The 26,772-nt window shown below is 41.4% G+C and overlaps 1 protein-coding gene across 3 annotated transcripts in view; it reads right to left on the bottom strand.

Moving 5' to 3' along the window:
- The window catches only part of NIM1K (NIM1 serine/threonine protein kinase), a 61,359-nt gene that overhangs the window by 13,028 nt on the left and 21,559 nt on the right, over positions 1 to 26,772 (bottom strand). For 2 of the 3 annotated variants that reach the window (XM_012758221.2, XM_076008001.1), the window contains exon 2: positions 8,350 to 9,371. In XM_012758221.2, the coding sequence (XP_012613675.1) occupies positions 8,350 to 8,647 (298 nt within the window). In that variant the 5' untranslated portion in view covers positions 8,648 to 9,371. The remainder of the gene's footprint in view (positions 1 to 8,349; positions 9,372 to 26,772) is intronic. The other variant, XM_076008002.1, reaches the window with a different exon arrangement.

The raw sequence follows: 26,772 nt of genomic DNA, 5'->3' as shown, positions 1-26,772 counted from the left end.
TAGTTATAGTATTTCCAATACAAGGACTTATTTTTAGGGTGGATTCCCCAAAGCCACTAACTAATGGTTTTTAAAGTAAGAAAATGCAATGTTAAATTGCTATTTTAATGAATGTATTCAAGAGGGGGGATCACTTTTGTAAAACCAAGGGCCCTTCTTTAGTAAGCTCTACTACAAACTGAGTTAGTTCCCCAGCCCTGTCCTCCGGAGAGATCAAGCATAGAGCACCTAGCAGAAGGTACCACCATGCATTGTTCCCTCTAATCTCTTCCCTCACCACTGAGAAGTTAGCATACTAACTTAATTCAACAAATGTTTGTCAAGTGTTTATTATGCATAAAACATGCGGGGGAACTCTAAAGATCAATACAATACAATATCTGACACCAAGGAGCTTGCAAGTAGGACTCCCAAGACTTTCACTATACCCAGGCTTTTTTTAAGCCCCAAATCTTTACTTCTCTGTCATATTTTCTCTTGGGCTCCTAGAGGGCTGTTAGACACATCCACTTTATGAGCCCCATGTACCTCCAAGTCAGTGCTTCTAAATCTTTAATCTCAAATCTCAAATCTATTACTATTTGTTCTGTAATTTACTATTCACTGGTAAGTCATTAACCCTGGAAACTGGGAGTCATCTTCAATTCTTCCTCTCCCTGTCCCTTCCTGCTCTCACTCATCCTGTTGATCACAAGGTTTCCCAATATTCTAAAACATTTGTCAAGTGCATCCCTTTCTCTCCATCCTCATTGCCACTTCGTTAGTGGAGATAGACATCATCATTCACCATATGACTAATATTTTTTTCGGACTTCCTTGACTCTTGCCACTTTTCAACTTCAATTCATCTTCCTCACTGAAATCAAATTATATTAATCACTGTTATTAATGGCTTGCATAAAGCTTTTCCATAACTCCCCAATAACTAATTGACAAAATCCAAATATGCAAGAAGATTGTCCATGATCAAGCCCCTGCCTACATCACCCACCTTCTCCCCCTCCCACTACCTGAGGGTGTTCCCCATGCTCCAGCTTCACTGAATTACTTTTTTTTTGGGGGGGGGGGACAGAGTCTCACTCTGTTGCCAGGGCTAGAGTGCTGTGGTGTCAGCCTAGCTCACAGCAACCTCAAATTCCTGGGCTCAAGCTATCCTACTGCCTCAGCCTCTTGAGTAGTTGGGACCACAGGGATGCGCCACCATGCCCGGCTAATTTTTAGTTGTCCAGCTAATTTCTTTCTATTTTTAGTAGAGTCGGGTCTCGCTCTTGCTCAGGCTGGTCTCAAACTGCTGAGCTCAAGCAATCCTCCCGCCTCAGCTTCCCAGAGTGGTAGGATTACAGGTGTGAGCCACCGCACCCAGTCTCTGAATTGCTTTTAAATCTCAAAATACCCTCACCCACTGGTTCATACCTCCATGTTCTTTACATCCTATCACTCTTCCCCGGAAGTCTCTTTTCCCTGTGTCCTGTAAAATTTCTCCTCAAACCTCAAGACCCATTGCAAGCCTTTCTTGCTCAATAGACCCTCTCTGGATTGCAGCGGGCACAGTGGGGCACACCTTTGGTGCCTTACTCTGGACAGCATGGCTGTGAGTTCCCTATTACAGGCAAGAAGTATATCTTACTCATCTTTGGAAGGTCCAGAACAAAGCATGTGCTCAGGAGATGGTTATTATTTTTTTAAAAAAAGAAATGAGTGAACTCATAAATAAATAAAGGGAGAGAGAAGAAGAAAGGATCCTAGAAACATGAGACTAGAGTGAGAGGGAGGAAGAGGTCAGAAGGGGCAGCCACAGAAGAAAGCACACACATCCGCCGCCTCTGCTACTCCTGTTTGTGACGATAGATGGGACATAAAATATTCAGAAGCCGAGTGCATCATCTCTTTTGAGAAATTTCCAATCATCCTAAAAAGGGATTCATGATGGCTCTCAGCCTGCCCTATCAACTTGCAGGGCCAAGGGAATTTAAGCTGTTAGCTGTAAAAATAAACCCCAGCCAGCAGGGCCCCATACTGGAGCCTTCTTTTAGAGATCCAGAGCAGCTGGTGCCTTTTTTTTTTTTTTTTTTTTTTTTAAAACTACTGTCCTGGGAGCTTCCCCTGGCACTGAAAACTCTTTGCTTTCTTGGGAATCTTCTCCATTATCTTTTCCAGACTGTTCATATTTCCTAGAAAACCTGATGACAATTCTGGACAAGCTGGCTTTGTATGGGGGTCTGTATTTGTACAAACCACTACCCACTTTCCTGCTCTCTTTTGCACATACCATTCATGCCAGAACCAGGGTTTGAGACTGTCTCTTTGCCAACAGGGCTACTCTGTAGCAGATTAGACAAGAGGAGAGCATGCCAATGAGGCCACACAAGGCACACATCTGCCCAGCAGGAAAATGCCATGTTCTCTGAAACTCAGGGGAACTAGAATGAAGTTAACTTTGTCATACAACAGACAAGAAACGTTTAGAACTCAAGAAATAAGTCACTATATAAATACCAATTGTTATTTATGGTATGCTATGATATATTATGATCATACCTTTTTCTTCTGTCTTTTCACATGGTAGCCTATCTATAGCACTGGGCACGTTCTTGCTCCTGGCCTGTAGAAATTTCTCTGCTTAGCTGGTTAATGTCCCTGTGGTAGATATGTCCATCAATTTGCTGCCCTCTCTACTCTCCTTCCTCAGACACACTTCTTTAAACCTTGGGCTCTGGAGAGAGACCAGTGGGCCGCATGACTCTCAGGGCGACAGCTCACTGACGCGGGCGTGCCCTTGAGTCAGAGATGGCTCATCGCCAGCTGGCTAGCGAGCAGACACATTCTCACTCTAAAATTTGAACTGAAATAGAATGAAATGAGTGGGATGGAGATGGGCAATAAAGCTGAGAGGTTATGGACATGTGGGACTGGCAATAACCATTCCAGGCCATGATGTGCCTTCTGATAATTAAGCATAGAAAGCCACTCTACAGAAAGAAGTAGAAAGATGAAACAGGTTCATCAAGGGAAGTAGAAATGAGAAAGCATGGGCCCCAGAGAAAGCTAAGGAGATGGAAGGAGTAACATCTGGACACCTGGCCCTAACTCCCTGCTGTGGGTCTGTAGATTCCCTTGTATTTAATACACCTCTTTCCTGTGAGTTCCTGTAGACAGGTTCTAAACCTTGGGACAGCCACTTGTGTGCCTCTATTTCCTCATTTAGAAAACACAGGACGACTAGATGATATCAGTGTTTCCCAAAGTGGAACCTTTAACACTCATGAGGCAGAAATGATTTCAGTGCATGGAAACACCCTTAAATAGCAGCGAATCATGGCATAAAAAACATTATTCGCATTTCAGTTTTCCTTCAATTCTCCTAATGAAAGCAAAGACAGAGTCTGGAATTGGTTGTTAGCATGTTTTTAAAATTATTTTCTATTACTTGGTAATTTTCCTCTAAAACTGTTCAATTTGTTTGCATTGTGTTTATTTTTTACCATTACCTTTCTATTCACAGCAAATGATGTTGTTTTTTCATTATTGTAATATTATTAAATTTCCTTTTGAAATAAGTTTAAGTAAAAAATAAAATTGTACCAATGATAGCTACCATTCACCAGGTGGCTGCTATATGCCATGTACTTTACATGTTATTTATAATTTTTCCAACAATTCTAAGATAAGAATCATTATCTCCGCCTTGTGTGGTGGCTCACACCTATAATTCTAGCACTCTGGGAGGCTGAGGCGGGAGGATCGCTCAAGGTCAGCCTGAACAAGAGCCAGATGCCGTTTCTACTAAAAATAGAAAGAAATTAATTGACCGAGTAAAAATATATAGAAAAAATTAGCCAGGCAATTTTATGGCTGAGGCAACTGAGGACCAAGTAAGTCAAGTAACTCTGTCCACTGTCCCATCCTACCTCCTCTCTATTGGAATCTAACATTGGAACCCACACTCATATGAAACTGCTCAAAGTTGGCCACATCCAGTAGCCTTTGCTAAGACTTTAGCTTCTGTGACCCCTTTGCAGCATTGGACACTGTTTTCTGAATTCTTGGTTTGGCTTTATCCAACTTCTCCTGTACCTTTCTAAATCATGTCTTCTGTCTCAATTTATGGCCCCTCATTTCCCTATGTGTTTTATCTTTGTCTTCCATTCTTGCTCTAGACCACTGAAAAGCAACATCTCTCCCAATGAGATTTGAGTTACAGATCTAGATCTACTTTTATGAATAAAAATTTAAAAGCTGCCCCTTCAATCTGGCACTGTGTATTAAAATTTTTTCAATGCATGCTCTTTGACCGAGAAGAGAGCTAACTTCTAGGAATATTTGCTGAGAAAAACCATACAAGTATGGAAAAGGGTAATCTCTGAAGCATTATAAATAACTACAAAACTTTAGAAATGATCCAAATATTAATCAATAGTGGTTAGGTTAAATAATTTATGCTGTAGCTATATAATATATATATGCTGTTCAAAAGATGATATTGTTTTTGAAAGTATATAGATAGATATAAATATATATACACACATATATATTAACATTGGAAAATGCCTATCTTTAATGACATTGAAAAATCATAGTTTTCATGGAGCAAGAGTGAATGGTCCCATTGGCATATTTAAAACCACTCTCTTGCCGGGAATGGTGGCTCACACCTGTAATCCTAGCTCTCTGGGAGGCCGCGGCAGGTGGATCGTTTGAGTTCAGGAGCTCAAAACCAACCTGAGCAAGAGCGAGACCCCGTCTCTACTATAAATAGAAACAAATTAATTGGCCAACTACTATATAGAGAAAAATTAGCCAGGCATGGTGGTGTATGTCTGTAGTCTCAGCTACTTGGGAGGCTGAGGAAGAAGGATTGCTTGAGCCCAGGAGTTTGAGGTTGCTGTGAGCTAGGCTGATGCCTTGGCACTCACTCTAGCCTGGACAACAAAGTGAGACTCTGTCTAAAAAAAAAAAAAACACACACTCTCTCTATATATATACGCATGCTTATGCATGCATAAAATGTCAATCCGGTTGTAAAACAGTATTTAGGTGTAAAAAGGGTTCTCATCACCTTTCTCTACCATCTCCCTTGGTGGCTGCCATCTCTTTCACAATCACTTCAATGTGGACCCCTCTCTGACCTCACACCCCTGTCTCTTACCAGAGCATGCACCTGCCCAGTAGGCAGCTCCTCAAGGACAGCAATGTTTTCACTCATCATTTTCCCTCCTAAGTCTGCTCTTTTCCTATGTTTCCCTATTTCTTTTAAAGGCATCACTTTTCTTTTGGTTCACATAGTCAAGCAAGGCAACTTTATTGCCTTTGTCCATCCTTTCATCTTCAGTTCCAAATCCAATCAATGACCGACTGCGATGGCTAATTTAGTTTGTTCCTTAACTGGGCCATGTGCTGCCCAGACATTTGGTCAAACATTTCTTTGAGTGTGTCTGTGAGGATGTTTCTGGAAGAGATTAACATTGAATCAGTAGACTGAGTAAAGCAGAGTGTCCTCCCCAATGTAGATGGGCCTCACCCAAGCAGCTGAAGACCTGTATAGAACAAAAAGACTGAGTAAGAAGCTGCTCCTTCTGCATGACTGCTTTAAGCTGGAACATTGGTCTTCTTCAGCCTTTAGACTCAAATTGAAACATTGGCTCTTCTTGGCTCCTGAGCACGCTGGCTTTTGGACTAGAACTATGCCACTGGCTTTCTGGAGTCTCCCCCTTGCTGACTGCAGGTCTTGGGACTTCTCAGCCTCCATAATTGTGTGAGCCAATTCCTTATGACAAATCCCAATCTCTCTCCCCCATCCCTCTGTCTCTGTCCCTCCATCCCTCTCTCTCTCTCTCTTTCCATATATCTACACATGTTGGTGTTGTTTCTCTGGAGAACCCTAACACACCAACTGTCCAGATTCTTCTCTTCGACAACCCAGCTCCTCTTTTCTATTTTGACCGCCACCATCCTAACTCAGCACCTCCTCTCCTCTGGCTGGACTGTCACAATCACTTCCGGTCATCTCCCTGCCTCCTGTGAGACTGTCTCTTCCCAATCTTCATTCTTGCCACTATTGGGTTAATCTGACAAAAGCCCTGTTTTAGTCACAAAAATCCTGATGATTCTTCATCATTAAGAAAACCCAAGCTCCTTGGGCCAATGTTCAAAGTCCACCATGATTCATCCTCAACTTGGTTTTCCAGTTCTTTTTCCCAACTCTCCTGGCTTTTAGGAAAACTGTACTACATATCATTTTCCCACATTTATGCTTTTGCTCACTTTCTTCTTCTAACTAACCCTCTAACCCTTCTCTGTCCTATAAATCATTGCCTATCCCAAATCCTATCCCTGCTTGAGGTGTAGCTCAAATTCTATCCCCACCTAAAGCCTTCTACAATATTCCTAAAGTGGAAGAGTCTCCTTCCTTTAAATCCACAGCTTGTTTCCTCTATGTTTTTCAAATTCTTGCTTGTACTGCACTCATTTGTATATGTCTTCTCACTTATCTTTCTTGAGGGTGGAGGTTGTATCTATTTCATCTTATATCCCCCAAGGCCTAATTTAGTACTTCTATTATTGGTCTAAATGAATAATAAATGAATATTATACCAAGTGAAATGAAATTTGAAAGTTAAATGTACCATGCAAACCTGACACAATATCTCATAATTGATTTTAAAATACTAATGATGCCTGGATTATCAATTTGTGGCAAATATCAAAAATTTACTATTTTAAAAGCTGCCTGTAGTATACGCAAACTGCTGTAGGCAAGTGTTTCTTGGATCTGCATGTCCATTAGAATGATCCGGGAGAGTTTTTAAATAACACTCACACCTGGTCCCACTCCAGACCAAGTGTATCAAAAGCTCTAGGGGTGGATTCCGGGCACTGATTTTTTTCTAAACCTTCCCAAGTAATTTTAATGTGCAGTCAGAATTCAAAACCATGGCAATAGGAAAAGGCAGCTGAATTGATCTCGATTTGTGTATGGGGTGGATGGGAACTTTTGTTGATAAAGATAATCTAATTTATCTTTGGTTATACAAAGGCAAGACAAGGCTAAAGCAACTCTGCAAAATAATATCAATAAACATTTATTGAGCACCTGTGCATTATCCCTTATGATGTAAGCACTGTTATTGGCTGCGTTTTATAAAAGAAGAATCTGATGCTCAGAGAAGTACTTTAATTTACCCAGATAAGTAAGTAGAATAGCCAAGATGTCAAGGCATGAACTCAGACACTCAGGCTTCAGAGCAAGATGGAAAGGGACTTAGAACTCTGGTGACTTGGGAGTGTATATGTGGGGCAGAGCAGGGTGGAGAGTGGTGTGTGTATGTGTGTATGTGAGTGGGAGGGGCACAGGGATTGGAGGGGCATGAGATTGGGGGTTGGAGAAGAAAACAAAAGACAACTCTAATATAATAAAAGAGAGACTTTGGATATACGGTGGCAGGCTAGGTCCAAAGAGAGAAAATGTCAGTAAGGGATTCTTGGGAAAGGATATAGCCTGTGGGCTTTAGAAACTCAGTAAATTATGCTGAGTTGCAAGTGTTCTTTTTCTGTCCTGTAACTCCCTTATGATAATCTCCAGGCTTCAGCTAAGTTAGAGGTACCTTGGGGAAGTGCCCACAATGGGTTTGGAGCAGTAAGGAGGTACTGGGCTCTCCATACAGTTCCTCCCTGAGGCCAGAGTGGTGGGCACTGCCCATTCGGAATCCCAGCAGCCAATCAAGTGAGGAGTGAGGAGCCACACAACAGTGACAACAAGGACAGGCAGACTGACTCAGGAAAGGTCCTGAGATCAAATCCCTTTCCTCCAAATATTACAGAAGTAGCAGCCTCTAGTTAGAAGGGGAAGCCGGACCCTGCTATCCAGAGACAGCCGGCCTCGGGAAGTCTCCTGTGCCACTCTGTGCCATTGTTACTGACATACAAATATATAATAGAGGCTGTAAGTATGGGCTTGGGATATGAGTTGCCTTGGAACCAAGCCACACTCCACTTTGCTTCTCGAAGGCTTCACTGGAGAAGGCAGAGTCCCCTCATGTTTGAGTGGGTTTATATGCATGGTACTATGGGAATGGTTTTGGAGTCAAAAACATCTAAGACTGAATTGCTGACGCCACATTTAACTTCTTTGGATCTCAGTTTCCCTATCTGCAAAACGGAAATGAAAAGACTGATCTCACACCGTGACTGTGAAAATTAACTGAGATGACTGGAAGGCAGCTGGCACAGGGCTCAGGCTAGCAGGGGCTCAGCTGAGGTCACTTTACTTGCTTCCCTGGCCCTGGCCCCCTAAGCCCGCCCCCACTAGGTTCCAATTCCACAGGGGATGGCCCCTGGGAAGTCAGATCCTACCTTTGGTTAGGGAGTGAATTCCGAGCTTGACTTGGGAAAAGTTTCCGCTCCCGATTTCCCCTCGAATTCGGTAGAAGCCTATCCGTTTCCCCAATGTGATCTCCCTCACTACCTTCTCATCTTGGGACATGTCCTGGGTCAGCTTCTCAAAGGGTGTCAGCTGCTGAGGCTGTCCCTCCTCACCCTCCTTGCTGCACTCCGTCTGACAGCCACTTTCTACGCTGTCGCTGTCGCGCCGATCCCACCTGGCGTAGTGGGGGTTCACCAGGCCGCCTCCATTCGCGCACACGGCAGTCATCGTCCCCGGCAGGCTCACATCTCCGTCTCAGCCGAGAGGCGCAGGCCGAGGGCAGGTTGCCGAGGGGCGCGGGAGGCCGGGTGGGTGGGGGGTGCGAGCCGGGGACGGCCAGCGCGCAGAGTCCGCGAGAGCCGCGCGGCCGGGCAGACGCTCCTGAGCAGCCGCCTCCGGGGCTTCAGCGAGAGGCGCGCGGCGGCCGGGGCGGCCCAGCCCAGCCGAAAGCCGCTCGCCTCACCCGAGACATCTCCCACCTTCCCTCACGTCGAATTTGCAGCTCGAACTGTACAATGCGGCACACATGCAGTTACCATAGCCACTTCCTTGATGGGATTCCAGGAACCTTCTGGCCCGACGACGTGCAGCCGGATGCTCTGTGGTAGGCGGCCGTGCCCCAGGAGAAAGGCTCCAGGTTGCTATTTCGCTTGATGGCCAGGGAATCTTGCACTCCGGCGTGTAAAATCCCCTGGGAGGCCCCCAAGTCCCTGATTCCGGTGCTTTTCTCTGATCTTCATTTTTTTGCTTCTCCTGCTGTCAAGCTGCAGAGCCCTGGAGACCTAATAATCTGGACCCCAGGAAAGAAGAAACTTGCAAATCAGCCTTCTGGTCACACGGGCAGCCAGAGAAGGATTAAATCCCTGCAATGTCACTTTAGCTGGCCTTTATTTAGATGAGCCTTCCTCTAAGCCGTGAGCTGTCTCAAAAATTTGGCAGGTGCTGGTTCATCCTAAGAATATAGAGTAAGAAAATTAATAGCCATATTATTGCACTGTGCAGGATTTATAATGAATGTAAAACTGTTTTGTAAGCATTGATCTAAAAGCACTCCACAAATTTGGGGTATGACTCATATCAGTAGTAGATGCTTGGTTACATGATTTAGTAAGAAGAAAAGTGTATATACACACACCCCTCAATCTACATTTTAGAAAAAGCCTTACAGTCTGTACATATTTCTAGCAAAACACTTTTTTTATTTCTTAAATTTTAGGAAAATATGCATATTGCCTTGGGTTAAAAAGCCAGATTTTAAAAATAATAATATGATGGAAATGATGATAATATGCTCTATTAATTACTATCAGCTTTCAAATTTTCTTATGTTTATTCAATTAATCATGTTATATCTCCTTTACTGCTTTATTTTCTTGCACAGCTTTTCTTGTACTAGTTGCTTCCACTCTCTTTCTATGGCATTCTATGACAAAGGCTAATTTCTCTCTTATGCTTATTTTTAATTTTTTTCTGTTCAAGTCTCAGCTTCTAGGCCCAGCATCTTATTTTAAAGATGTGAAAATGGAGGGTAAACAAGTCTACAGCATTGTCAGTGTCTTCTGGACTGTTTCTCTGCATTCTCCAACAGGGAATAATCCCTCCTCTCTGAATTCACAAAGCACTGCATGCATTTTCCAAAATGGCTCATCTCATGAAAGTGAGAACTGGGTCTAGTTCATCTATATGTCCTGTTCTCTTCCTCTCTCCCTCCGAATGAAGTGTGATGTCCCACATATAGAAAGTGTTCACTAAATAAATGTGTATTGAACTGGATTTTTTAATTGAGCATTCCAAACCAAAAACTTGACTTAAAACATGAGAGATCATCTTAGAAATGTGGATTTCCAACTCTGCTTGATGATATCACATTATTACAATTAAGTTCAGGATTGCTTATATGGGGTTAAGTATGAAGTTGCCAAATAATCATAAATATAGGAAGGATGAAGGACAGAGGCATTTTTTTTTTTCCGAGGCAGAGTCTCACTCTGTTGTTGCCCGGGCTAGAGTGCCATGGCATCAGCCTAACTCACAGCAACCTCAAATTCCTGGGCTCAAGCAATCCTCCTGCCTCAGCCTCCCGAGTAGCTGGGACTACAGGCACATGCCACCATGCCCGGCTAATTTTTTTCTCTATGTATTTTTAGTTGTCCAGCTAATTTCTTTCTTTCTTTCTTTCTTTCTTTCTTTCTTTCTTTCTTTCTTTCTTTCTTTTTTTTTTGTAGAGACAGGATCTTGCTCTTGCTCAGGCTGGTCTCCATACCTCAAGCAATCCTCCCGCCTTGGCCTCGCAAAGTGCTAGGATTACAGGTGTGAGCCACCTCACCCACCTAGGACAGAGGCTTAACGGGCCAACTAGTAGTAACTAAACAAATGTCTAGGTTAAAGACAAATTAGAATATTTTTAAAAAACATTTTTAAGACAAAAGATTCCGGGCCGGGCACGGTGGCTCACGCCTGTAATCCTAGCACTCTGGGAAGCCGAGGCTGGAGGATCGCTCAAGGTCAGGAGGAGTTTGAGACCAGCCTGAGCAAGAGCAAGACCCCATCTCTACTAAAAATAGAAAGAAATTAATTGGCCAACTAAAAATATATAGAAAAAATTAGCCTGGCATGGTGGCGCATGCCTGTAGTCTCAGCCACTCGGGAGGCTGAGGCAGAAGGATTGCTTGAGCCCAGGAGTTTGAGGTTGCTGTGAGCTAGGCTGATGCCATGGCACTCTAGCCCAGGCAACAGAGTGAGACTCTGTCTCAAAAAAAAAAAAAAAAAAAGATAAAAGATCCTTAATTAGGTTGAGGAAAATCAAAGTCACTGATTTTTAATCATCCTGGGGTCACAGACTCCTTTGAGATTCTATCTTGTTTTGTTTTTGAGCTGGAGTGTCACTGTGTTGCCCAGGCTAACCTCAAACTGAAGCAATTCTACTTCAGAACTTCTGGGATTATAGGCATGCTGCCAAGCCCGGCTGTTTTGAGACAGTTAACAAAATCTATGACCCTATGCCTAGAAGAAAAGCACACCCACACAATTTGCATCCAATTTTACAAGGTTCATGGGCACTCTGAAACCTATCCCTGAAACCTAAACCTCACGTTAAGAATCTCTGCAAGGCTAAGGGGCACTAGGTCTCCTCAGATTCCTGGCAAAAAAAGACACCAGGAAGCTTATCAGAGACTAGAAGTGAAGTAGTGTTAATCATAATTCTGAAAGAAACTTTAGCTTAACCTACTCAAAAAGAGAATAAGGATTTTCAACAGGATGCAATGCTTGATCACCTCATGTTCTAGCAGACTCTATGAAGAACTTCTCAGCTCTGTGACTTCTCAGAGTATCTTACCACTATGTTGTCCTTGTCACTGATCTACCTGTATCCCAATTAGATAAGCACCTAACCTGTGTTTAATTTTTCTCTCTGTCTCATAGAGTTCTCTGCCCAGTGCCTGGCATTACTCGATAAAAGTTTGTTGGAGAAGAAATGAACTAGCTTATCAATTTATCCGTGATTACATTCAGGTAAATAATTTCATTTTTAAGCTAATCCCAATATTTACCTTAATTATCTCAGAAAGCTTATTTCGGCCCACATTTCTAAGGCCTGGGCTACCTTTTACTAGCTATTAGGATTCCTGGCCCCTCCTTCTTGTGGAAATGAAAGCTTAGTCGGAAGTCCATCCTCCCACTGAGAATTGCTTTGGAGGCTGCTTAGCAATGCAAACCTCCCCTAACCCATCCAAAGGATCTGCTCTCTCCAAGTGCTCAGGCCTCATGCCTCCCTCTGCACCTGCTCCCTACCCCCAACTCCTGCCCAGCTTTGGTCCAGCATTTGTTCTCTGCTTTCCTCGCTTCCCAGCTCTCCTGGTTTGGGCTCTATATCTTGAACTCCATTCAGGCCCTTGGATTTACAATGTGGTTTTAGACTTCAGGGCTCTCCTAGGAATTCCTCTCTCCCCTCCCAATTTGACATAGATCAGACACAATTGCCGTGTTGTGATCAAACTTTATCTTGGATTACACCCACAAATTACATTTCTTATGAAATGATCTTGAACCAATTGTCTTGTCAAAGAGATAATCTTTGACTCAAAGAGTTAATCTTTTGTATAGATCAGATAAAGACATTTTCACAGTTGTGCAAATGTTCCTGTGCTTTGTATTAAGGATAAAGTGCAACTTGTTGAGACAGCAAGCCAACTGGGGAAAAAAACTGAACCCCTGTCTCACTCCTACACCAAAATAAATTCCAAATAAATCACTTAAGTAAATGTAAAATTTAAAAAATCATAAAATATTAGAAGAAATTCAGAATTTTTTTATGATCTCCGAGAAGGCCATAAAGGAAAATGTTAAAATTGTAACTTTCTATTTGCCAACAAGTATCATAAACAAAAATCAAATGATAAACTGGTAGGGAAAACTTCCCACGATATATGATAGACAAAGGGCTAATTTTCTAAATAAAAAAGAATTTTATGAATTGATAAGAAATATTCTACTATCCCAAAAGGATAAAGGATAATAAAGAACATTAGCAAACACTTCACAATACAAATGGTTCTATAAAATATAAAAGAACATTCAGGGCCGGGCGCTGTGGCTCACGCCTGTAATCCTAGCTCTTGGGAGGCCGAGACGGGGCGGATTGCTCAAGGTCAGGAGTTCAAAACCAGCCTGAGCAAGAGCGAGACCCCGTCTCTACTATAAATAGAAAGAAATTAATTGGCCAACTGATATATATATAAAAAATTAGCCGGGCATGGTGGCGCATGCCTGTAGTCCCAGCTACCCGGGAGGCTGAGGCAGAAGGATCACTCGAGCCCAGGAGTTTGAGGTTGCTGTGAGCGAGGCTGACGCCACGGCATTCACTCTAGCCTGGGTAACAAAGCGAGACTCTGTCTCAAAAAAAAAAAAAAAGAACATTCAACCCCACTTAGAACAAAAGAAATGCCCATTAAAAACTCCACTAAAATTAGCTTTTTCATATATTAAATTTGGAAACTACAAAAAAAATTTTTTTTGATAATGCACTGATGAGAGACAGTATGGGGAAACAAGAACTCTTATTCATTGTTACTGAAAGTACAAATTGGTACAACTGCTTGAAGGGCCATTTGGCTATAGCTAGTACATTATAAGTGTTATGTTTCTTTCACCTCAACAATTCCACTTCTAGAATTTACTTTTCTCACCCATGCACAAAGACACATGTATTTCTACATAAAGATGGATAGACAATATTCACAGCTGCATTGTTTCACTGCAAAAACCGAGAAACTGTTTAAATGCTTATCAGGTGGCTCATGCCTATAGTCCCAGCATTTGGGGAGGCTTAGGTGGGAGGATCACTTGAGGCCAGGAGTTGGACACTAGTCTGGGCAACATAGCAAGATCCTATCTCTAGGATAGGATCTTGAATAGGATCTATAAATAAATAAATAAGAAAAATTAGCTGGATGTGGTGGCACACACTTGGAATTCCAGCTACTAGAGGCTGAGACAGGAGGATTGCTTGAGCCCAGGAGTTTGAGGCTGCAGTGAGCTGTGATCATGCCACAGCACTCCAGTTTGGGTGACAGTGCAAGTCCCTGTCTCTAAAAAATCAAATAAATAGATAAATAAGTAAATGTTTATCGGCAGGGAACTGGTTAAGTAAATTACAACAGATACGTGTGTAAGTATATAATGGATTAATATGCACTTGTGAAAAAGAATGATGTACAATCTGTAAGATATACTGTTAAGAGGTGGGAAGAATGTGCATAAAGTGCTATCATAAGTATGGACAAGAGGAGGGAATACCTACCAAACAAGCATAGTTATTGTATCTGGGGAGAAGAATTATTGGACTTGAGACTGGAGTGAGAGAAAGGTATACTTTTCACTGCTTACTTTTTTATATGACTTATATATTTTTTCCATGTGCACATATTTACCTTTAAAAAGAAAACAATTAAAATCACGTAATGTGTTGCCACCTCACACAGTTGGTATACAATAAGTTTGCTTTACTTTTGGTTATACAGGGAAATTGCTACACCTGATTCTCTAGTATCTAATAGGTTGCTTTTAAAATAAAAAGATAACTAGGAACTTCTGGTGAAATATAGAGAATTTAATGCTTTCATTTATCTCTTCTTTCTTTCCCAAATCCTCAAAATGACAAAATAGGAGGAGGAAAGGTATAAACCCACAAGGATAAAGAGAATAAAAGAGGTGATAGCAGATATAAATGTCAACAAATTTGGGGGGAACTGGAAAGAAAATTGAGGCGTGGAAAGCACCTTGACAAACGCAGTGAGGAAAACCACACGTTCAATTCTTATATAAGGGCATGCCAATGAGATGCACCTTTCTGCGTGCTCAAAAAGACTTCAAACGATAAGAGACCAAGTACCTCAAAGGTTGGACGAGTGAAGCAGGACCAAAAACATGGGAATTGTGTGAAGATGGAGCAGTGAAAGCCTGTAGCCTTTCCCTCCTCAAAGCCAGGTTGTTAGTTTCCCCACCTCACCCACAGCCCAGCCCAGAAACACGAGGCACAGGAGAGAGGATTAAGTAAAACTCTGAGTGAGGCAATCCCCCATTCCCTTCTCTTCCCTGCACTCCGTTTCCAGAATGAAGGGAAACACGCATACAAATCTTCAGGTAGGAGATTCCTCTTTTGGATAGACTAACTAGGTCAAGAGAAAACACCTTCTGAAACTTACATTTGTAGGTTCTCCGGCAAAAAAGCCACCCAATCACCTACCACACAGTCCTCCAGGTACCAGATTTGTGAACATACAGGGAGCTTCCAATCAGATGGTAGTGCCTTCCTCTTAGGATGAATGCAGGCACCAGACCCCTGAGGAAAGGCTCCAAAGTGAAAGAAAGAAACCATACCCAATCAAAGCAACAACCACCACAACCAAAAGAAACTTGAAGAAAACCGAGAGCGATGAGGAAGCTGAAGACAAAAGATGAGATATTGCATCCATAAAACCAGAACAAAATGCTAAAACATAAATAAATAAGACACAACTCAGAAAAGAAAGAGCTCTCTTGGAAATTAAAGAATTCAATTGAAGACTCATGAAAGAAAAATCTAGAAGAGATGAATAATATAGAAGACAAGAAAACTGGATAATCAATTCAGGAAGTTCAATATCTAATAAGAATTTCCGGTTACACTATTGTACACCCAATAAAGTAAAACATCGTACCTGAATCGCCAACGAATCTAAGAAATTTCAGAAATAGTGATGAAGGAGGCCTGGTGCAGTGGCTCAGGTCTGTAATCCTAGACTTTGAGAGACCAAGGCAGAAGGATCATTTGAGCCCAGGAGTTCAAGACCAGCCTGGGCAACATAACAAGACCCTGGCTCTATAAAAAATAAGAAAAATTAGCTGGGTGCAATGGCACCTGCATGTAGTCCCAGCTACTCAGGAGGCTGAGGCAGAAGGATCACCTCAACCCAGGAGTTTGAGGCTGCAGTGAGCTGCGGTCACACCATTGCACTCCAGCCTGGGTGATGGAGCAAGAATCTGTCTCTTAAAAAAAAAAAAAAAAGTGATGAATGAGAAAAGACCCTGGGTTCTCACATGCCAATAGAATAAGAAAGTAGAAAAAAAAAAAAAAAAGAAATGATAAATCCTATTTGAATGTGTATTTCCATGGGTGTACGAATACTCATTTCTACTTTGCAGAATTTTTTTTCTAGAGATTTTTCTTAGATATCTGAAAATAAAAAATCTTGAGTACAGGTTGTGGGATTGTATAAATAGTATATATTTTGACTAATTTCCAATAGTGTCCCAAAACATCAAACTATATCATGTTGAAAAATAAGCAAATAATGGAAGTTATGACATACCTAATTGCAAATGAAATCTCCCCTTTGCTCAGATGCAGGTGGAGTTGTTGTTGTTATGCCTTATGCCCTTTTGATTTTGTTCAAATTTTATGGACATTAATGAAAGCTTAGAAACCCAACCAGACAAAAACATGGAGTCACATCATTGTAGATCAAAGCCTCTGGAGGAGGCAAAATCGTCCTTAATTATTACCTTACTGTTGCTGCATAGCAATGCATTAAATAAGATTAAAGAAAACAGAGCTTACTTGGTAATTTATTTTCTTGACTTGCAATCCACTGTGAAAATAATATCAGTGGAAACTACCTCACCTTTGTTCTCTTTGTCTGGGTTTAAATTACAAAACTTCTGGGTAAGACTCTAAGACAACCTCTTCTTGGTTGGCAAGGGCAGGCATTGGTTTGCTTAGAGGAAAAGCTGGATTTTCTTTATAATGACAATAAGACTTGATGATAGCCAAACACAGATTGGAATCTTTCTGAGGCATGCTGCCCCTTCAGGGGGAATAATTATCACACTCACTTCATTTGACATCTACTTTACCATTTAGAAATTATTTGCACCATCCTAGCTTTTGGCTTCAGCTCTTTATTTCTCAACAGGCATGTCAAGATCCACATGGAGGGCAGAGCAGGAATTCTGAAGCAAATGGAAAAAGCAGGTGGGCTGGTACTGCCCTAGGATGGCAGTGCTACTCTGTGACAGCACCTCTCCCCTACTGTCCCCAGCTACTCACTCCAGGCTACCCCATTCCACTCACACTCACCATCTGCAGCCAGTCCACACAGTCTGATGGGCTTACATCAGCTCCTCCCATATTGAGTTCTACCACATTGGGAGTCCCTTGACCATGGTCCCAAGACCATGAAGCCCACAGACTCAACCTAGGAGGACAGTGCAGGTGTTCTCTGTTGGCGACCTAGTGCAGTGCCTACACCCCACAGGAGAAGGCAGGCTTTGCTCAGCTTCAGCCAGCGTAGTCATGCATTTGCCAGACCTTTTAATTCTTGAAAAAACACTGGCAATCAATAATTTTTTGGCAAACTCTCTTCAAGTTTTAAAAGATGGATTAAGTATTTAAAAATACTGTGTGGCCAGGTGAAACTGAACTGTCAGGCCAGATTTGGCCTTCAGGTGCCCATTTGCAGGCTCAGCTCTAGGTTTTATAGGAGAATCATCCAAAAAAGGGAGACAGGGAGTGGTCTGTAGGTTGGTAGTCAAATATATCTGGAACTGTAGCATATTATACCCCTCTTAGATACATGCCTTAGTACCTTACATTCTTGGAGTGTTTAGAATACACTTAATGAATGTCTATTTGCTCAATCTGGCATCCCCCAAGGTTATTTAACCATCAAGTTCATGCTTATTGAATACCTTTTTGTCACTGGCATATTTCTTGCAACTCTAACCTCAGAGGTGGATAAAGCTACAAAATACTCAACTGTCAATTAAATATCTGTAAGAATTTGGACCCCAACAGAAAGATTATTAAAACAATTCAGTATAGAAAGAGAAAACAGATAGTTGAGTTTAATCCACAAATACAGCAGATCAAGTGACAGCCACCCACATTTGTGGGATCTGAGATGACATAGTAGTTTCGTAGAGATTAAGTATCTTTTGATCTTGGGAAGATTTAGCATTAAAAACAAAAATGTTTAAGAGACCCAAACCCTGCAGTATTAATATTTTTGTTTTCATGAACTTGTATAAAATTGGTATTTTAATGTATTGGTGTGAAGAGAATTTGGCATAATAAAATAATAAAATAGTTTTGTGATTCTAATTTAAAGTGAAGAACTGAATAATTGATTTAGATGAGATTTTAAGTTGAAATTTTATTGTTTTAAAATAGCATTGAAATGTACTTGAAAGAGTTTAAGGTTTACCCTGTTTATATGTTTAAACCATTATAAGAATTACTAGTATTCGGGAAGATTTTTGTTAATCCAGTGAAGTTTTTCAAAAGGAAATGAGATTAATTATAAATGCAGTTTATTTTTTTTAAATTTTTTAAAAAGTATATTATCATTCTAATTTTTTATTTCAATGTTTTCAGTTTTTTACATTCAAGTGCAAACATCTTTATTATAGATAAATGCAGTTTAAAATGCTTTAAAGCAGCAATCCCCAACCTTTTTGGTACCAAGCAGCAGTTTCATGGAAGACAATTTTTCCATGGACCAGGAGTAGGGGGGCGTTGGGGGGATGGTTTGGGGATGATTCAAGCACATTACATTTATTGTTTAGTCAAACCTCTCTGCTAATGATAATCTGTATTTGCAGCTGCTCCCCAGCGCTAGCATCACTACCTCAGCTCCACCTCAGATCATCAGGCATTAGATGCTCATAAAGAGCACCCAACCTAGATCCCTCACATATGCAGTTTACAGTTTGTGCTCCTATGAGAATTTAATGCCGTGGCTGATCGGACAGGAGGTGGAGATTATGTAGTGATGTGAGTGATGGGGAGTGGCTGCAAATACAGATGAAGCTTCACTCGCTTGCCAGCTGTTCACCCCCTGCTGCGTGGCCAGGTTTCTACAGGCCAGGGACTGGTACCAGTCTGCAGCCTGGGAGTTGGAGACCACAGCTTTAAAGGGTTGAATTAAGTTTTGAATGGGATAAAACATTAATCTTTAAAAAATGATTGTTAGATGAAATGATATGTCTGGAATTTGTTTCAAAATGATCAGGACAGGAGGGAGTCATGGGGATTTAAATGAAACAAGTTTGGCCATGAACTGGTAATTTTTAAAGCTGGGTGATAAGCACATGGAGGTTTATTAATGTTCTTTGCACCTTTTTTGTATATGTTTAAAATTTTCTATAATACAACTTTTAAAATAATTGCTAAAATTTGCTACATCAAAAAATATACTATTTGTAATTATAAAGTGCTAGACATTTTACAATAGCCAACAGTGCCTGTTGAATGCATGACTGACAAATGAATGAATGAATGACATGACATGACAACCCTATAAACTGATACTGTCATTCCCTTTTCACAGATACAAAAACAAAAAAACAAAACTAAGGCCAACTTAAGTTTAAAAAGTTGCCTTTGGTTTCTTGACTGTTAGCTCCATTAAGGTGAAGACTGTATTTAACCACTTGGGTACGAGCGTTGACTATAGTCAATAGCCACAGATGAACGAGTACAGCGACTTTAGCCGACAGCCGTGATATGACTTTTCTAATTTGTCATTTATCAAAATAAAATTGTGAACATTTAAAAATAACGTAATGTACAATGCAAAATTCTACTTCAAAAAAAAAAAATAAAAAAAAAATAAAAATAACGTAATGAAAACATATATGTATATGTTACCTATTCCGATTTACATTACAAGTAAAGCTGCCTGTAAAGTAAAACAAGCTTTCGGTGCTTTAAAGCTTTCCTCATCACACAAGAGCAAAACGATTCGTCGTCAATGCACAGCACAAACTACCGTGTGGACTGTGAGTGCCGGCTGTGGGCAAGGTTTGGCGGCCAGTAAGCGCAGTACCGAAGTGGTTAAGCAAACCTTACAACATGTGAAACGAGGGGTTACAAACACACGAGGAAGAGAATTGGAATCATGTTACAATAGAGACTCAGAAGAAACTCAGGCCCTTCCCATAAAGATTTCATCTCATTTATAATTTATTTCCAAAACATAAATTTTTCCATCTTCTCTGAGGGATTACGCCTGCCTCCAAACAAGGATTGGCAATAAGATACTGAATGGAATCATGTATTGAATCCTAAGCAGGTGGCCCTGAGCAGAAAAACAAGATGTATTCTCCATCTCCGCAGAAATAACTAATTTAGGAAACAGTGCTGGAGCACTCAGGCCTATTTGCAGCTCATGGCTTATTTTTAGGGGATTAAAAATATTTGCAAGTCAAAGCAGAAACTGCTCTTTTGCTGCCTTATAGCTTTCTTCAGCTCTAATGGAGTGTGCTCACTAAGAAGCAGAGAACAACACTTGAGTGATGGCCTCAGGGGATGTTAGAAAAACCTCCCGTTATATTTGAGCAAAACTCAAGAAAGTCTATCATGGCAAGAGTCTGCAAGGCTGTGGTCATGGAAAAGAAAAAGAGTGTTGCAGAGCAAAAACTCTTACTTTTATCATCATAAAACGTTCAAGTGGATTTGAAAGCTTTATTAAGAACTTCCCATACCTCATAAGTGATCCCTTCACACAGAATAAGCAACACATCTCAGAATTCTTAAATATTTACCCAGCAGTAGAGGGAAGTAAGAAGTGACAGTTGCAGGGGACAGGAGAAAAGCTACAAAGTGTTTAAAAAGTGAACAAATATGCAATAACAATCTGAACTAACAGAACAAAGAATAAAGAATTTTTTAAAATCTTCATAGATGTAGAAATTTACAATAGGTAATAAAGATGGCATCCAAACCACTGGCAAAAGATAAATGATTCAGGCCGGGCGCAGTGGCTCACACCTGTAATCCTAGCTCTCTGGGAGGCCGAGGCCGGCGGATTGCTCAAGGTCAGGAGTTCAAAACCAGCCTGAGCAAGAGCGAGACCCCGTCTCTACTATAAATAGAAACAAATTAATTGGCCAACTGATATATATATAAAAAATTAGCCGGGCATGGTGGCGCATGCCTGTAGTCCCAGCTACTCAGGAGGCTGAGGCAGGAGGATCGCTCGAGCCCAGGAATTTGAGGTTGCTGTGAGCTAGGCTGACACCACGGCACTCACTCTAGCCTGGGCAACAAAGCGAGACTCTGTCTCAAAAAAAAAAAGATAAATGATTCAATATATGACACTTGCAGGGGCTGAACCAAGAGATGGATTCTGTAGGCTTTAGCTCCCCTATCACCAAAAATTCTCCATCATACCTCATACTTTGATGTGGATAATTCATATTTTCTTAAATTAATGTAAAGTGTCATGCAAACACAGAGGCTTATGCCTATTCTACTAATATTACTATCCCAAGACCCACCCAGATAGAAATGCTGAAGTCACTATTAGGTGTCAGGACAGACCATGTGCATAGGTATGTATGTAGTGCATACACACAGAAAAAGACCTGGAAGAATACAGATTGAACTAGTGGGTGACAATTGGGAGGGAATGGGTGGTGCAGAATTGGGAGCAGTGAAAAGGGGCAGTGGTTGGGGTTGTTAGCCGTCCCTCCCTATCTGTTCTTTCTTTCTTCTATAGCAGTGGTTCTTATCCTTGATCTGAATCAAAGTCACCAGGAAACATTTTAAAAATTCAGAAGCCCAGGTCTTTCCCCCAAAGATTCTGATTTAATTCATCTGTGGGGTAGTGGGGTGCTTTTTTGTTGGTGTTTTTTTAAGAGCCAAGATCTCGCTCTGTCACCAGGTTGGAGTACAGTGACGTGACCATAGCTCACTGTGGCCTTGAACTCCTGGGCTCGAGTGGTCATTCCACTTTGGCCTCCAAAAGTGTTGGGAATATAGGCATGTGCCACCATGCCCAGCCTATTTGTTTTTAAGTTTTCCAGGTGATTCTGTTGTGCAACCAGATTTGAAAACCCCTATTCTATAACAGAGAAGTTTTAGTTGGGCACATTGCTACCCATCTGAAGACCCTATTTCCCTGTTTCCATTATAGTTAGAGTTGACCATGTGTCTGAGTTCTAGTCATGGGCTGTGAGTGGAAGTGATAAATGTGATTTCCAAGTCGTGCCCTTAAAAAAAAAGAAGCATCACCTTCTCTTCTTACTTCCTCCCATCTTCTTCCTGGCTGGAATGTGGATGCAGTGGGGTAAATGGAAATAGCCATGTTAGACCAAGATAGAAGCCATGTCTTGAGAATGGCAGCGCCACAGAGACAAGGAGCCTGGGCCCCATCACTGCACAGTTGCCAGGTCATCCTTGGCTGCTCCATTGTAGGTTATGATGTGAGAGAAATGAGTTTCTATCTTCTTTAAGCCTTTGCTGTTTGACATGTGTTAAAGCAACCCAATGTTTATCCAAGAGGGCTTTAATTTCTTGCTTCATGTTTCTATATTATTTGAATATTTTATAACATGTATAATTAGTTTTATAATTTAAAATGTATATCTATATCTATATAGGAAAAGATAGATGTAAGTAGATATACATAGATAGATATAGAGATAGATAACTATAGTTATAGAAAGAGATAGATATAAAGGTTAGATAGACATAAAGTGCAGTTGCCAATGATAGAATACCAATTGCACAGACTTCAGATTTTTCTGATAATTCTGATAATTCAAACTATTTTAAATTATTTATACCTTCATGCAAATTAAATTCACAAATCTTTATTGAACACTAGTCATGTGAAAGAAACTAAGGGACTACATATAAATATGTCACTGTTTTAAAAAGTGCCACATTCACTTGTGAGTAACAAATTAATTTCAACAAAGCAATACCATCCATGCTTTTCCAGTAATACCATGAATCTAAATTTCATTGATTTGAAGTTTTGTTTCTACTTGGCAATTTTTTTTTGTTTTATGTTTGCATAGAAGGTCTAAGGAAAAGGAATTTAAATAGAGTTTTATATCTGTACGTTTTTCAGTATCTTTAATGTAAAATTTTTGTTTATATTTTCTTACAGTAAAATAATTTAAGTCTCAACCAAGGAGTTGGGAGAATTTTATTCCTTTAAAAGTTATCCAGGCCGGGCGCTGTGGCTCACGCCTGTAATCCTAGCTCTTGGGAGGCCGAGGCGGGCGGATTGCTCAAGGTCAGGAGTTCAAAACCAGCCTGAGCGAGACCCCGTCTCTACTATAAATAGAAAGAAATTAATTGGTCAACTGATATATATATAAAAAAAAAAAAAAATTAGCCGGGCATGGTGGCGCATGCCTGTAGTCCCAGCTACCCGGGAGGCTGAGGCAGAAGGATCACTCGAGCCCAGGAGTTTGAGGTTGCTGTGAGCTAGGCTGACGCCACGGCACTCACTCTAGCCCGGGCAACAAAGCGAGACTCTGTCTCAAAAAAAAAAAAAAAAAAAGTTATCCATAGATGACATAAGTTTAAGAAACTCTGCTTTTGAGGGAGATTCCTCCAAATCAAACAACCAAGTGAGGTCGTGGTATGATACTGGTTTAGGGTCACAACAAGGTTAGAGTCTTGGCTTTTGACCTTGAGCAAGTCCCTTCCCCTTTCTGGGCTTCAGTGTATTTACCAGCAAGTGAGAGTGTTTGACCCCATGATGTTTACAGATTATTCTAGCTCTGCCCTTCTGAGATCCTCAATTTAACAAAATAGGGTGAATTCCAAAACACTGTGCAAAAAAACACAACAACCCTGAAGTCCAAGTGTCACATTGCCCCCTTCTGGACCTTTGTAGAATCCACATGGATGAGCTTATTGAAAACCCATAAACCTCAATGGACATGCTGAAATATTATAGCCTGATTCTACTTTCCCCTCTCCAACAACTTAGTCAAACAACTTAGTCAAATTTGAAAGGGGTCTAATCGAATTGTTAGAAGACAACCCAGGAAAGGAGAACGGGCAAAGGGCATCACAGGAGTAGGAGACATGTTGACATGCAAGGTGGGGCTAGAGTCAGGAGAGTATTACACAGTTTTATCTCCATCTATTCCTCCAATATAAGAAATGTTATTAGCTGTCTTTTATGAAGTGCCTACCATGTGCCTGGAACCAATTTTTTTTCTTTTTAACCAATTCTTTTTAAGTCCTCCCAACAATTCTTCCGGCCAGGCATGTACTATCTGTGTCCTGAATGGTGCCTGTTTATCCCTACAATTTTGCCTCTTTTTCTCTCTGTCAAAGTCTTCCCCATCCTGTGAAGATGGGCCTGTCCTGTTTCCTTCTAGAAATCTTCTTTGACTACTCCAGACCACCACACACACGTTTCCCTCTGCCACTATTCTGTGGCACTTGAGATCTGTATCCCATAATCTGGTCCTTGACTTCATATTTTTTTCTATTTCATTTGTGAGAGTCAAGCCTCCTCACAAGCTGCCCTGGAGAGCAGGTCTCATGCACTGAGGGGTCCATGCACCCCCTGCGGTCCCCATGACTAGCATCATGCTGAGTACATTGTACTGGACACTCAAGATGACTTTATCCTCACGCATGTCCTGCAACTAGTTCCTCTTTAGGGGAATTTACCTGTTCTTTGGGGGGTAATCTCTCACATTTTAAGTAGGAGAACTAAACTTCTGATTTTCTTCTCCAGACTTGTTCTTTTCACAGTTTTCCCCATATTGGTAAATGGCAACACATACTTTAGCTCAAGCCAAAAACTTTCATTCCTCCTTTTATCTTATACCTCATTATCAATCTATCAGCAAATCCTATTGGCTCTACCTTCAAAATATATCCAGAACTCAAGCACTTACCATCAAGTTTAAGCCACCATCAGCTTTGCAGTCAAATGCTCTACCACCGAGCTACACCCCCTCACCTTTGATCGGGTTACAGTTACAGCGTCTATAGCTGGTCTCAGAGCTTCTGTCCTTACCTGCCCCCTGCCCACCCTTAACACGGTCTGTTTCAAACAGAGCATCCTGGAAGGTCTTACTAAAAGATGTCAGATCATGTCACCTCTCTACTCAAAACCCCTCGATGGCTTCCCATCTCAATAAGAGTAAAAGCTAAAACCCTTAAAAAGGCCTTCAAGTCTCCACCCAATGTGTTCCCCTTCCTCCCTAAGGTCGTTTTCTTGGCGCCCCCTTAGATACTATGCTCCAGCCACACTGGTCTCCTCACCCTTACTTGAAGACACCAGACATGCTCCTACCTTCTGCAAATCCCTCCTGCTCCTTTATGATTCATTTCATGATATCTCTTTCAGGAAGCTTCCCCCCGCTCACCATAAACCAGGTAGAGTTCTCTTTTGTACTTCCAACATCTGTGCTGGCATCGTGATTTTCTCCACCACTTTGGACAGTTATGACTTGCATGTCAGGCTGTCTCTCTCATCAGATTGTCAGCTTCTTAAGGGTGGTGATCACGTTTGACTTATTTAGACTATATTCTCAGCAGCTAAAATAATCAAGACAGTATGTAAAGATACACAAATAGATCAATAGATCAGACTGGAGTCTAGAAATTGACCCACACATATGGTTGGCTATCTGAGAAAAAAAAAGAACTTTTATCTGAGGAATGAGAGTCCTTTTAAATTATCAGGCCCAGACTGGGCGTGGTGGCTCAGGCCTGTAATCCTAGCTCTCTGGGAGGCCGAGGGGGGAGGATTGCTCAAGGTCAGGTCAGCCAAAGCAAGAGCGAGATCCTGTCTCTACTAAAAATAGAAATTAATTGGCCAACTAAAAATATATAGAAAAAATTAGCTGGGCATGGTGGCACATGCCTGTAGTCCCAGATACTCGGGAGGCTGAGGCAGAAGGATCACTTGAGCCCAGGAGTTTGAAGTTGCTGTGAGCTAGGCTGACACCACAGCACTCCAGCCCAGGCAACAGAGTGAGACTCTGTCTCAAAAAAAAAAAAAAAAAAAAAAAAAAAACAGGCCCAGAGACGCATTAAAATGAGACAGCAATCACATCCTACTTGCCCCCCTTGAACTATGTATACATTTCTTAAAGCTGCTTGTTATTGCCACAAGTAGCCATAAATTAATCTAGCAATGCCTCACCAGACACTCTAACCTACAACCTAGATTAACAATGTATAGCCAATCACTAATCAATGTTATTTCTGTAAACCAGTAAGAATTCCTAACAAACAACTTTGCCCACTCCCTGTCTCTTATTTTTGTCTTTAAAAAACCTACTTGAGGCTGGGTGTGGTGGCTGTAATCTCAGCACTCTGAGAAAATAGCTTGAGACCAAAAGTTCTAGACCAGCCTGGGCAACATAGCCAGACCTTGTCTCTACAAAAAATTTTAAACATTAGCTGAGCATGCTGATATACACCTGTAGTCCCAGCTACTCAGAAGGCTGTGGTAGGAGGATTGTTTAAGCCCAGAAGTTTGAGGTACAGTGAGTTGAGCTATGATTGGGCTGCTCCCCAGCCTGGGCTAAGGAGACAAAGCCAGAGAGGTTACACGACTTGTCAATGGTTACCAGAATACTTTGTCCTGGCTCATCTCCTCCAAAAAGGCTTCATGCATCAAGTGCCAATATTTCTTTATCTTTCTACCCAATCTCTGATGCCTTTCTTTTTTTTTTTTTTTTTTTTTTTTTTTGAGACAGAGTCTTGCTTTGTTGCCCAGGCTAGAGTGAGTGCCGTGGCGTCAGCCTAGCTCACAGCAACCTCACACTCCTGGGCTCAAGCGATCCTTCTGTCTCAGCCTCCCGAGTAGCTGGGACTACAGGCATGAGCCACCACGCCCGGCTAATTTTTTCTATATATGTTAGTTGGCCAATTAGTTTCTTTCTATTTATAGTAGAGACGGGGTCTCGCTCTTGCTCAGGCTGGTTTCGAACTCCTGACCTCGAGCAATCCGCCCGCCTCGGCCTCCCAGAGATCTGATGCCTTTCTTTATTGCATTACTGAAAGGTATCAATTCATTGATCTCAAGGGATTCCTATGT

The sequence above is a fragment of the Microcebus murinus genome, chromosome 11 (genome assembly GCF_040939455.1).
Source record: "Microcebus murinus isolate Inina chromosome 11, M.murinus_Inina_mat1.0, whole genome shotgun sequence".
Lineage (NCBI taxonomy): Eukaryota > Metazoa > Chordata > Mammalia > Primates > Cheirogaleidae > Microcebus > Microcebus murinus.
The sequence above is the reverse complement of the archived record's forward strand: the minus strand, read 5'-3'. Positions and strand labels throughout refer to the sequence as shown.